The 14,034-nt window shown below is 37.2% G+C and overlaps 2 protein-coding genes across 7 annotated transcripts in view; both read left to right on the top strand.

Annotated features, from left to right (window-relative positions):
- Nucleotides 1–2,735, top strand: part of pag1 (phosphoprotein membrane anchor with glycosphingolipid microdomains 1) — a 58,591-nt gene extending 55,856 nt beyond the window's left edge. For all 3 annotated transcript variants that reach the window (XM_065253710.2, XM_065253709.2, XM_065253711.2), the window contains one exon: nucleotides 212–2,735. In XM_065253710.2, coding sequence (XP_065109782.2) covers nucleotides 212–526 — 315 coding nt within the window. In that variant the 3' untranslated portion in view covers nucleotides 527–2,735. The remainder of the gene's footprint in view (nucleotides 1–211) is intronic.
- A 4,190-nt stretch (nucleotides 2,736–6,925) lies between these two features.
- znf704 (zinc finger protein 704) overlaps nucleotides 6,926–14,034 on the top strand; it is an 80,090-nt gene continuing 72,981 nt past the window's right edge. For 2 of the 4 annotated variants that reach the window (XM_065290850.2, XM_065290847.2), the window contains exons 1-2: nucleotides 6,930–8,015; nucleotides 12,634–12,866. In XM_065290850.2, the coding sequence (XP_065146922.1) occupies nucleotides 7,770–8,015; nucleotides 12,634–12,866 (479 nt within the window). In that variant the 5' untranslated portion in view covers nucleotides 6,930–7,769. Of the gene's footprint in view, nucleotides 8,016–12,633; nucleotides 12,867–14,034 lie in introns of all 4 variants that reach the window. The other 2 variants (XM_065290849.2, XM_065290848.2) reach the window with 2 other exon arrangements.

Raw genomic sequence — 14,034 nt, 5'->3', positions numbered from 1 at the left:
AAATTCCCTTAAGATAGTCTTATAATAGAAAACTAGTATGATTTCCATACATAAACGTATTACCATATTTAATATTTTTATCTGAAATGCTGCTCATTTTATTTAAAATAATTATAAATATTAATAAACTACATTATAGCATAAATAATAGTGACATTGCACGTCATGCTATAATAATATTAATTTAAGTTGTCTACATTTTTATTTCCAGTTATCAGAAATGTACTCCAAGGTAGGGAAGGCGGTTATTGAGGAAACAGATCACGACTACAGCAGCATCGCAGAGATCAAGGGTCTGGTGCCGGAGTCGACTTCGAGTGATCTTTACGCCACAGTCAGGGATGAATTCCCCATCGTTCCTGGTTCTCAATCTCAGGAGGAGCTTACAGAGAATGGAGAACCGGGGTACGAGAGCATTAAGATACCCAAAGCAGTTGAAGAGACTGATCAGAGTAACGGGAAAGTGGAACCAGACTATGAAAGCGTTGGAGAACTGGATCTGAACCGGGAGATCTCTCGTCTTTGACCGTGGATACTGGGAACTCGTTTGTTATTCGACATAGAATCTGGGGTGATATTTTAAGTATAATGCACTTAACCCTTCATGGGACAATTCACTAAACATGATATAGCATAATTCGTATAACATGTATGAGCAGCTGATTTACTACAGGAATTAGTCGATTATTGTAGCTATCACCCAAACAAAAGAAGCACACCCAAAAATAGTGTTAAACGTTGCTTGCGCGCTGTAATTCATGTGGTGAATGATGAACTGTAAAGCACTGCTCAAGGCACCTAAAGAAAATAAAGCCCAGTTATTATATGATCAAAAGAAAATCAACGTTAAAAAAATTTAACTGCGCCAGGTGAATAGTATTGTGAATGAAACTTTATATATAAAAAGCCAAATTTTGCAGAAGGCGGCATTTGTGCACTGAAAAAAATAATAATACAACAGCACTATGCCACAGTGTTATTTGCTCATTTAACTTGATTGTTAGTGGTTAGTGAAAATGACGCATGCAAAAGTGCCACAACGGTTTAGTGAATCACCCCTGAAACTTTCAGAGTACAGCATTTATGCACCCCTTGGTTTCAATGTGGCGTTAAAGCCATGAAGATCTACTTGTAAACAATATCACAGTCATCTTGACCCAGCACAAGAAATGAAACACCCCTAAGTGGGTTTGCTATGCTATTAATATGAAGATGTGGGCACAGCGGTGCCCCTTTTATATCAACTGTCCTCTTAAGAGACATATTCATAACGTGTACTAGACGTTTTCACGTTTTTGCACGCTGCATCTGCTGTGATCATTTTCACATGATACAATTCAAGCAAAAAACAAGTCGGTGTCCTTACATTATCCTAAAAATACAACCAGAGGTACAGCAGGACTTTCAGCCAATAAGGAACTTCAGTCATCTGTATGATTCAGAACTACTTTAGGTCCACAAAAGATGATGTAGGAAGCAGGTGATGCATATCAAATGAAATGTTTAAATGTAGCCGCACTTCTGAGACACTTAAGGGCCTCAGGTGTGAAAATGAAGTTTAAGGTACGCAAAGTACTCATGTGAGTGTGTCTTAATAGGTTATTATCCTTTTCTGATTTGACTTTAAGTCCTTTAAATGCCACTTATGATGTTTTTGAGTTATGTTACGTCAATATGAGATGTTGTTTTTAATTCATGCAGCTGTATTGATAGCGTGTATCAAGGTTTTGACATATAATAGGTACGCCGCATTTCAAAAGACTGATAAGCACAGAGGAAAGAGAAATCAATGGTACTGCCACACTGCCTGGCAGCTTTTTATGTACAGACATTATTATTATTATCATCAGGTATGCTTTTGAGTTGCTAGCTGCTTTTACATGTAGCTGTATAATCAAAAACAAAACAAAGCGTGACAATGCATGTGACAATTTCATGCCAAGAAACACTTGTAAATATTCAAAGGACTATTCTGAGCTGTTATAATATATCACTGTTTAAGGATGATTTTAATGTTGTAACCATTGACAACCGCTCATTTCCAATGACAGTACACTCTTAAAAATAAATATTGCTTATGCTATATGTTCCATAAAAGACCTTTAACATCACAGAAGATTTCTGCTGCACAAAGAAAACAGAAACGATTCTTTGGAAGTCATTGGAGTTTTTCCAAATGTTTTTTTAAAAGTTTATTATTAACATAATGAGTGAACAGGTTAATAGCAGGATTCAAATTTAAGGATTGAGTAAATTAGACTGTGGATGATGTTGTTTGTGTGTTTGCTTGTAATAATGGTACATTGTGTTGTTGGTACAGGTTCTGTATTGAGAAGGTCCTTATTTTATTTAATATCATGATGAAACATTACACGTTATGTTTTTCGATCTTATCACATTTTAGGCTTTTGGTTGTAAATAACAGTACATTTTGCATTTATTTCATCATTTTTTTATTATGATAGTTGCTTATTAAATCATGCTGGACTAATAACATGATGTGTGTGCATGTTTTATTCGCCATTTACTGGCCAATTCATGTGTTATTTATAAATCAAACATGTTTAGCTCTATGTTTACATGATCATTTCAGTAAAACATAGTAAAACAAAGCTATTGATATTATATATGTCAATATAAATTACAAAATATAAATTTTTTTGGAAAGTGTCTGGAAACAATCTTCAATAGTTAGTTTTATGTCACGTGGTAAATAAAGAGCATATTCCCCTCGACTGCCTGTTATTGATTCATTGAGACTGTATGCATTTTAAATGTGATTATTTCATAAGGAATCTGTGGTTGAAGGACACAGAATAGTTTTTTTTTATATACATTTTCTTCATAAATATTTATTAGATCTTTTCATCCCTAAGGAGTATTTCCAATGGACAGCTTCTTATGACTGAATCCTGTTCGCAAGCACACAGTAATAATTACTATACATGAACAGGCTATAGTTAAAAAGAATCAATGCTACCAGTATGTTAGAAGTCATGCCGACAGGGACATACATGCAAACATGTGTTGAACCAGACATGATGGCATCCCATGCTTGAACACTTACTAATGCACACATGATGACAAGATATCCTTAACAATAATAACATTGCAGCTTCTGTCCTTTCACTGTAAATCGTTTATTATAATGTTGGAGCCTCAGTTAGGTCTTTCTGTATGGAGTTTAAATGCTCGCTCTGTGTCAGTGTGGGTTTATTTTGGGTTCTCTTGTGTCTTTCAGTCCAGAGACATGCAGGTAAGGTGAATTGGAGTCAGTAAATTGCACCTCAGTGTCCTGCTATTGAAAGTCTATCTCTATCTATCCGTGTGTACCCTGCCTGCGATGGGCTCGGCTCCAGTCCTCAGTGACATTGCAGAGGACACGTGGTTCAGAGAATGGTTAGATAAATGTTTGTAATATTGAAATTGTTGAAATTGACCTATTAAAATTGCTTAACAGGATGGTAAATTTTGGTTAATAAGTTTATACACTTAACAGATGTCAATATATTTAAGATGCAAATATTACAGCTACATTTTAATATTGTGTGTTCAAATGTGATTATTTGGGTTATTTTGTTCCAACAACAAAATTTGCATTAAAGAAATATTCCACATAAAAAATCCAGATATTTTACTTACCCCAATCATCCAAGATGTTTATGTCTTTCTTTGTTCAGTCAGGAAGTTTTTAGGAAAACATTGCAGGGTTTTTCTACATATGAAGAGTTTGGTTCAAAAATGCGATAAACACCATTTTAAAAAATGAGTTTCCACCAAAATCAGTATTGTATCAGGTCAGTATTTAAAAGTAAATTCTTAATTTTACACAAAATCCGATATCGGCCTTGTTATTCGGTCATCCTGTCTCCCTTTTTTCCAAAACGCGATAAACGCCAGTCCTTCTTCTCTGCAGAATGCAATAAATCCACTCAACAAATATACATTGAATACACACAGAATACTAGTTTTCCTCATCTACTTTGTGATAAACTAACAAAAACAAAATAGTAATTTTGTTGGCATTGATAAACCTGTGGTGGTTTTCTGTGGTGGGGAAGAAACGTAAGCCACTCGGTCGACGGATAAATGTCGGCTGTTGCTTGTTCTCACCCGACAGCATCAAGCTTCTGTCATGCTAACACATTGACCCCAGGGGATCTTATTAAAAACTTTCCATTATTTTACTCGAAGTCAACAAAAATCGAGCAGGACCAAAACATTTAAGCTGATCCCTGTCAAAAAAGTTCAGCGAAGACATCCCAAGGATGACAGCAGCAATGACAGTGTTGTTAATATGACAAAGGAAGAGTTTTTATTAATGCCATTAATGTTTTTTTTTTTAATCAGTGTATACCACTAGTCAACTAAATGAATATAACATGGCAAAGATGAATTAACATTTATATATTGATTCAATAGATTTATAGAAATTTGCAAAAAAAAAAATTTCATCTTGTCACTTTCTTGGTATAGAAAATACATTTTTACTCAAATTAGTCAAAATGGATTTATTGTGTTTTGGAACCAAACTCTTCATTTAGTTGACATTAGTGGGCCAGTTTCATTGAGCTTCAAAGGGCTCTAAACGATCCCAACTGAGGGTCTTCCTATTTTCAGCAAGAAAAATGCACTAGCCTTGTGACCTTGCATATTATGTAATCACGTGAAAAGGTCATGCATAATGTACTACCGCTCCAGTGTTTATAAGTATGGAGAAAGAGGAGCGTTCAGATGTGTTTTGTATGCGGAATGATACTAATTAATGTCTTTGTGTCAGTTTATTGTTAATAATCTGCAAGTGTGTGATTCACATATCGTCACCTTCCTAAAATAATTGCATTTTTTGACAAAAATGTTTTTTTTTTTTGCATAAGCCATCTCCTCATGATCCTGGCCACGTTGGTAAAAGCGCCCACATCCTCTTTGAACAGATCATGCTATTCTACCCCTGTAGTATAAAGTCAAGAGTCATAAACGTGTGTTTGGTTTTATTTTACCTAAGACAAAAGACATTGAGACTTAGGCAATTTTACAAGCTTTTCTAAATGGCAGCTGTATCAAGAAGAACACCAAGTCTACTGAAGTTAGTTCCATTTATTTGTGTTTTCTGAGAAACCTGAAAAAATTACTAAGGCAATTATTTTAGGAAGGTGACGATATGCAACTTGTGACCTTTCCACATGATTACGCAATACGTAAGGTCGCGTTGGCATGTCACAAGGTTAGTGCAAGATGAGAAGTTGTGAAAAGTACAAAAGTACATATTTTTTATTTTAGGATGAAAATGAGGATGGTTTTGCTAGATAAGACCCTAATGCCTCGTTTGGGATCTTTTAGAGACCTTTGTAAACTGTAAACTCAAAATTGGTAAAATTGTAAAGTACTTGAGTAATTTTACTTGATAACTGTACTTAAGTATTATTTTGTGGGAATTTTACTTTACTTGACTACAATTAAAAATCAATACTTTTACTTAATTAAATTTTGTAAGAAAAAAAGTACTTTTTACTCCTTACAATTTTATTTACAGTCAAAAAGTACTTATTTTTTAGAGATTACTTCATTCTATTTTCCCTTGCTCTTACTAAATCAATTGAATTGTGCTGATGGCCAGTTTAATGTAAATGTTATTTATTCTGGAGCCTTTAGACCACACTAAGGAATTGGCCAACAGTTCATCTGATGATGAAGATTTTTTCGCTTCTTTGAAACCGACAACACATGAAGTGTGTTCCCGTGTGACACGTTCCCTGCTATTTAGCCTCTCTATCAAGACTAAGACCTTGTTCACACTGTCAGTACAAATCTGATTTTGGTGCATATCCAATTTGACAAACTCTGTCCATATTGTGTATCACAACTGTTTAAATCTGATCTGTGCGTCCCGTAGCGTTCTGCCGTTTTCGGGATTATCTGTTTCTATGGCAATGACGTCATGCTGTCTCAACATCTGACGTGTTTACGTGACAGCATGACGTAACCAAAAAGCTATACAAATGCGATCAGGGCGGTCAGACTGAAATGGATTTACGAAAATGCAATTTGAAAAAATATTTTTGGATGTAGCCTGAAACGGATTAGGAAAAAAAGGATTTTGTGTGGTTTTTGGCTGTTCACACGGATTCCTATCGGATATGCACCAAAATTGGATTTGGCCTGACAGTGTGAACAGCATGTTGCATACTGAAATTAGGTACATTTAGTCATTTAGCAGACACTTATGTCTGTAGTAGGCTTATAGTTTGATAAATAAATACAATTAAATACAAACAGTTGTAAAGCATGATAGAACTTTGTATGTGTTTCATTCACTTCATGGTTTTAGAGATTCAAAGTTTAAACAAGAATCTCTAGTTTGCATTCTTCCTATTACTTTTACTTTTTAATACTCAAGTACAATTTTAATCTTATACTTTTTTACTTTTACTCAAGTATGATTCTGGCCAGATACTTTTACTTTTAATTGAGTAAAATTTACACTCAGTACTTGTACTTTCACTTGAGTTACATTTTTGAGGACATTTTACACCTCTGAAAAATCACTATTTACATTGTATCTGTTATGAATATTATTTATAATCTATGAAAATGTTACCACTGCAAACAAGGGAACACAAAACCCTAAAATATTCAGATTAGTCATTAATTAATAATGTGCTTGATTTTTTACACTCCTGAAAATATGGTTGCTTGAGTATACATTTTGTACAGGAAATGTGTAACACAAATTGGCTAATAAAATGAAAATGTCTTAACTTCCTCAACTTTTCACATAATGTTTTGTACTTAGAGTGAGATCAGCCTGCTTTTTAAGTGAGTATGATTAGAGTGAGGGATTTAACCTACTCTGCAATATAACTCATCCAGCATCAGGACCCTCGGGAATCCCTCACGTGCCGCGTCATTCACTATGGCCGGGTCACGTTGTCTCGCATTCATCTCCCCTTTATTCCGCGGGAACTCATCTTCAGTATCGTTATGAACCATGACAAACGTAGGTAGCCTAAATTACTACCTCCAAGTGGTGACAGCGCTCCCTTTTCATCCTTGCGCCGTTGTATTAATCTGAGAAGCGAGCGCGTGGAGGCGTGTGCGTCGTCGGCCAATCAGAGTTCACACGGGGCGCGCGAGCGCACATGTTTACAGGCGACATTCCGCCGGTACAGCCACTGTCTCTGGAAAACCCGGACGGATTACACGGAACGGAGTCTTTCTCGTGCGACACCCGGTCTGCGGAGGCCGGGGCATAACGTTGCACATTGCAGGAACACTCAGAACAGTGGATGAGCTAGACAATGCTCTGACATCCATCCGCATAAATCCACAGTGGTTTATCGCATAAATATCGTAGTCTGTATTGTGCAAGACGCATCATGTTTATCGATCCGAAACTCGCGCTCCGCTCCGCGTTTTCTATAGCCCGCCAGCTTTAAGGGAACGACGGCAAGGAAAACAAACAGGTCGATAGAAGAAAGATATCGGTTGCCGGTGGTCAGTCGGTCGGATGCAGAGGTTATCAAAAGTAAAATCTCCTATTTGCATGTTGTAACGGTGCACCGGTCGCAGGTCCCGAACGTGCAAGTTCACGTTGTACATGAACGCGGACCAAGTGGTGAAATATGTGGATGCGCTCCAGATCTGTGAAAATGTCGCACGTTCGGCCCGTGATAATATTCGCAGAGCGCAAGGTTTGTCCGGTCGCGTTTTGCTGTTTTTAAAGCGAAATTACTGTTCAGCGTGATTATACTTTCATTGATATATGAACTATGCATACTCGGCGGCTGGTGAAGCGTTCGGTCATCGGAAGCCGCGTATACGCGCCGGGTTCACCGGGAGACGCGGCACCGCTCACGGGAGTCATTCAGGCTGTCAAACAGGACAACAGAGATGCTGCTACCGGTCACCGGCGAAACGTGTACACGGTGCTTATGCAGGACGGGAGCTTAAAAGAGTACACGGAGGAAGAGATCGCGCAGATGACTGCGAAAGCGCCGTTAAAGTCCAGTTTGAAGGTGTGTTGTGTGCGGTCAGCTGGGTTTGTTGTTGTTGTTGTTTTTGTTTACAGTGCATGGAGTGATAGTTTGTTTAATGGGTTTCAAACAGTACTCGGGTGTGTGAGAGTGGATATTGCAGTAATGATACTTATAAAGTAGAGGGCCTGTGTTTATCTGACTTTAGTGGGTGGATAACCGTGGCAAACAAACACGCTCTGCAGCATTTACGCGCCAGCAGTGGCATCTGAGTGCGCGCGCGCACCGGCTCTTTTTTTAGTACCTATTACACAAGCATTCATTGTCATTACACCGATCATGTCTTTGAAAACGAGTACGCTCAATTTTGCAGTTCTGCTTTCTGTAGCTGCGTTGAAAAGCGATGTTATCAATGCAAAGGTTGTGGGTTCGATTCCGAGGAATAACACATACAGAATAAAATGTATATCTTGAATGCACTGTAATAAAACGCTTTATATACAAAAGGCTGTCAAAGGCATGATGTTGTGCTTTATGCTTTGGCAAAACTTGCATTTATTCGTGAAATCGAGCTCTGTGTGTAACAGTTGCGCACTAGGGTGAGAGAGTTGCACATAATTGCAAATCACAAAAGGTTTTTTATATATTGACCTAATTGCAGTCGTTATGAAGTTATACAGCCTGAGGTGCCACATCAAACAAAGAGGGTCAAAATGACAAAGAACCACCGCTACTAACATTTACCACATAATGAAATGTTTTGTCTTTATTTTTTGTATTGATTTTTTGTTTGATTTCATTTGATAGCTTTTTCAGAGAGACTGTTGTTTCTTTCATGGCTTCGTAGTGCACATCTGCATCTGTTTCATTTCTATTTAGAAATAGTAAAGTGCAACATTGCTAATCCTGTTCCAGCACCTGCCATGTAGTGGGGAGCTTTGATATCTTCTCTGGTTTCATATGAGGAGTTAAAGTACATGTTGGCGGCTGTGCGAACAAGGAAGCGTTGATATAGGATGTGAAACTACGGTTGGGGGTAAATGATCCCAGTGCATGCAGCTCTACAGAGGGTCATGCTCATACAATCTGAGGCTTTGGCAAGCTGCCTGGAATCTCAAACCATTGCCATTTGGCTTGGGGGAATGCCACTTGTTGACTTGTTTCATGGGGAGGGGCTTCACGTTTGGTGGCTTTACAGTATGACTTTTCCAGACAAAGGCAGAATGGATTTTTTTGTCCCTCTGTTGTTTCCACTGCTTTATATCAAATTGAATTATCAATCTTCTGACAGACTTGACTGTTTATACACACGATGCAGATTTAAACTTCATTAGAAACAAATGCTTAAAGATTTAGTCATGAATGATCAGTGATGTAGTATGTTACTCAGACAAGCAGCAGATGTGTTTGATGATGTTGTTTTTTTACCAGGGACGTGCCTGTACTATATTGCCATACCTCAAATCTCGAGTGCATACAGTATGTAATGCCCATGTTTGATATAAATATTCAAGTATAAATAAACAGTAGATTATTAAATCTGTGTGCTTCCTGCTCTCAAATTGAATGCAATCTGTTAATAGTTCAGTTAAAATCTGTTTGTTAATTTAAATCCATAAATTTGGCTAAACAACATCTCATTTGAATAGTTTGATTGACACATGAATAGTGACCCATATTTGATCAGATGTGGCAAGAACGCCATGGCTGTTTAAAATTCAAATGTGTTTGTATCATAAGAGATAAAAAAGGAACCAAATAAATTGAAACTTGTAAACTGTGCATTTTTTGATTTGTTGCTTGAAAATATTGCACATCATGATACTGCTACAAATTTGACTTCATCTCTCAAACAATACTGCAGAACCTGACTGTTATCTTACATGATATGTCATTATTGTGATGTTTAAAGGAATAGTTTGCCTGAAAATTTGACTATGTTAACTCGCCCTCAAAGTCATGACCTTTAAAAAGGTCATCATATTGATATGTGGAACACAAATGTAAAATATCAAAAACAATTGTAAACCTATATACACTAAATGTAAGTCCATATAAGTTTTGTGTGCAGACTGCAAATTATGTAGTGAATAATTGATTACGGGCCGTTAAATTATAAGAAAATAATGCACACCCAAGACGGTAATGCTGCGCGAAGCGGAGTTACACCGCGGGTTTGCATTATTTTCAAATAATTGACCAATGAGTCAATTATTCCTCTTATACAGCATGCTTACACAAACATTGCTCGGGTGTCTATTTTTATTACATTGAACAGGTTAGGTGTGTGGTTTACAGAAAAATAATCAACACCCATGAAACATCTCTCAGACAATCAGAAGAAAGCATTCAACAGACCAGTGGTATAATTACTGATAATAATCCTCACCCTAGACTAAAAAATAGCTGTAAATCTTTTTTAATTTAAATTTGATGTATTACTGATATCAGACCAAAAATATAGCATCCATGTTATATGGAGTTATGTTACCCTCAAAAAAATGAATTGTTGGATTTACTTAAGAATATTTTGTCAACAGGTTCCACAATTTGTTAAGTAATCTCAACAAACAATAATTTAGTTCATTTCACAAAAGAAGATTAAATAAACTTAACAAACAACATTTGAGTTGATTGTACATAAAAAAATTAATGATGACAAAAATTTGAATAATGCCATTTTATAAACTCCACCCCTTTTATCAAATAACTCCTTAACACTGAATCAATCAATAGTGCAGCTGCTTAATACAACTAATCATGTAAACCTCTTAAAGCGTAACTAAACCCCTGGTCAGAGCCTGACTCCACCCACTGCAATATTTGAAAAATGCAAGAAAAGTGGGCAGATCCCAACGGAGATAGAGGGGACAAACTAAGTGTGTGGTGAGATCGTAACAAGGGCGTGGTGAGCTTGAACCTGCTTACGTCACAAGTTATTTCTTGGACCCAACATCCAATAGGAAAATTCAACTGCAGTAGCCACCGTTCAACCTGAAGAGGGCAGCACTAAGACGTTTTTACACCATATATTGGAGTATTGAAACACTTTATATCCAAATGTCAAAAAACTTACTAAAATCAATGAATAGCACTAATAAAGCATCATTCTTACAGATCATTAACTAAAAAAATTTGGTTTAGGGTTTAGTTACTCTTTAAGGGTATAGTTACAGCTTATCAAGTACATCATAATTATATTTGAAACATAATGTTACATTTCAAACCTTTAATTTGTTTGTTTTTGTTCTAAAAATATATCAGAACAGGTTAATTCACTCATATTTGGCCACAGCCCACATGTACCTATCTAATGGTGCTACACTTCTGCAAGAGGGTGCCAGAACAACAACAATTACCCATAATACACTGCAACATCATCAGCCAATGAGATGCCAGTCTGTATTGGTTTTATTAATGTGTTAATTTTACACAACACTGTTATGTTGGCTGAACAAATAATTTTTAGGTAAAGCTGACAAGTCACATCTTTTTGTGGAATTAACTCAATTAAATTAAGTTCTCGTTATTAAATATTTTTTTCTAAAGTAATCACAATATGAAAGGATTAAGTAAAACTGGCAAAGGCGAAAGTTAAATTTTTTAATGTTTTTTGTCTCTATGAACTATTGCTGTTTAGCAAGAGCTGTATTGGTTAATTTCTGCTTTTATGTTGCATTGAATAAATAAAAGCCTGTGGTTTTTGAAAGCAAGTTAATGATAGGATTTTAATGTGAACTATTTCTTAAAAGTACAACCACAAGCATCACAAATTGAATGATTAAAATGGTTGAGATTGTTTTCAAAAAGGTTTCCACCCTGCCACTGCCAAATCTCACACTGTCGGTTGTGCCAATGTTGCTGTGTTGAGCTAGCTGGGGTGAGACTGTTTTAAAAATGTGCCACAGAAAAATCAACTAACCTGGTTTATTTAGTATGTATTAGTAGTTTGAATATTTTAACGTGCAAGAAACTGCACACACTTTTACTTTTAATACTTTTAACACTGCACTGCGAGTGTTTAATGTTTACTTTTTTACCATGACCAATAGAGTTGTGCCTAAAGTAATCCATCTATTTTAACTTCATTATAGTCAGTAACATCACAGATGTTCAATGCCCTGGGTGATAAGTGTTTATGGTGTCACGTTAAGAAAATGATCTGGATTTTGTGTGGTTCATTGTTAGATCGGCGTCTCTGCGTTGTGACGTGTTTCATCTTGGCCTCTGTTTGCCCTCTCTGTAGTGTGCCATGTTTAGCGTGGTGCAGCTTTAGTCACAGTGTAATGAAAAGTCTACAGCTGCCATGTAGATGAGAAAAAGCTGTTCGTCTTTGCATCAGTGTGGTTACGGATGATGGCTTTCTGCGTGCTGAAATGACAGGGCGAGGGTGGTTTCTTTTTCTTTAATTTGTCAGCGGTACAAATACAAATAGGCCTGCTGATCAACGAATCGGATTTCTTGATTCAAAGCATTGCTCTGGTGTTTATATTGACCAAAGTGCTAACAGATTAAATGCATTGTAAGGCTTAATGATTGCAAGCTAATTATCTTTACAGTATGAGTTTTTGTCGTTAAAGACCCCTGCGAGGTAAACAAGGCTTTATTCATGGGAGCTACATAAAGAAGAGACCGTTTACAGTATATGTATTTTCCTCAGCAGAGCACCTGTAACGGTGGCCAGCGGGACGGACCCATGTCGGGTCAGAACGGAGGAGTTCAGAGGGGAGAGACGCCCTGCCTCAGCCCGGAGAGCGCAGACGAGTCACGGGTGCTGGAGCACAAGAGGACGGGTCGAGCGATTGAGCAAGAGAAGGAAAGCACTCGCTCGGTTTCTCTACTGGAGCAGAAACGAAAGGTGGTCTCATCCAGCATCGATGTACCACAGGCCAGGTAAGACTGATCTGCACCCCCTACAGGTGGTAATGAGAACTGTTTGACTGATTGGAAGATTCTCGTTTTTGAGAGTTGGTTTTAGATAAAGCATTTCTACTGAAAGTCTCTAAATGCAATAACTTCACATCAAAGCTGAAATTATTTTATTTAAATACATAGCACATCACAGAGCTTGTTTACACCTGGTATTAAGATGCGTTTTAGATCGATCGGATGTGTAAAAAACGTTAAGTGGAATTATGACCAAAAAGTTATATTTTGGTCTCATCTGACCACTTGACTTTCTCCCATGTAGGGATGTAACGATTATTCGTGTGTCCCATTTAAAAATGCCTGTCTGAAACCGATTCTGAATCGTAAGACAGCGATTATGTGTTTCATGCACAGCTTGTGCGTGTACTACGGCATTTGGTCAGTAGGAAGTCCTTATCAATCTAAAATTATTATGAGTCGTTGTCGTTTATAACGTGCATTTAAAAAAGCAACACTCGTTAAATAAAAATCATTCAAAATATTCTTTATTATCGTGAAGATACCTGAAACAATTTGAAGAACAGCAATATAAATATTCCTGTAGACATTTCCTGGAATAGCGTTTGTAATGCTACTTCTTCTGTGGCACAAAGGGAGTTTTTGCATGAGAGCACCGTAATTCATTCAAATTCATTCATTGAGAAAACGCGCATTTGCACGATTAATCATTACAGCCTTTTACGTAACATGAATCCTCTGGATCATCCAAATTGTCATTGGCAGACTTAAGATGGGCCTGGACATGTGCTGGTTTAAGCAGGGGAACCTTCCGTACCATGCATGATTTCAAACCATGATGTCTTAGTGTATTACCAACAGTATCCTTGGAAACAGGGGTCCCAGCTCTTTTCAGGTCATTGACCAGCTCCTCCCTTGTAGTTCTGGGCTGATTTCTCACCTTTCTGAGGATCATTGAGACCCCACGAGGTGAGATCTTGCATGGAGCCCCAGTCTGAGGGAGATTGACAGTCATGTTTAGCTTCTTCCATTTTTTAAGGATTGCTTCAACAGTGGACCTTTTTTCACCAAGCTGTTTGGCAATTTCCCCATACCCCTTTCTAGCCTTGTGGAGGTGTACAATTTTGTCTCTAGTGTCTCTGGACAGCTCTTTGGTCTTGGCCATGTTAGTAGT

The sequence above is a fragment of the Paramisgurnus dabryanus genome, chromosome 19, assembly GCF_030506205.2.
Source record: "Paramisgurnus dabryanus chromosome 19, PD_genome_1.1, whole genome shotgun sequence".
Lineage (NCBI taxonomy): Eukaryota > Metazoa > Chordata > Actinopteri > Cypriniformes > Cobitidae > Paramisgurnus > Paramisgurnus dabryanus.
Note: the sequence above shows the minus strand (reverse complement) of the source record. Positions and strands in the feature narration are given on the sequence as shown.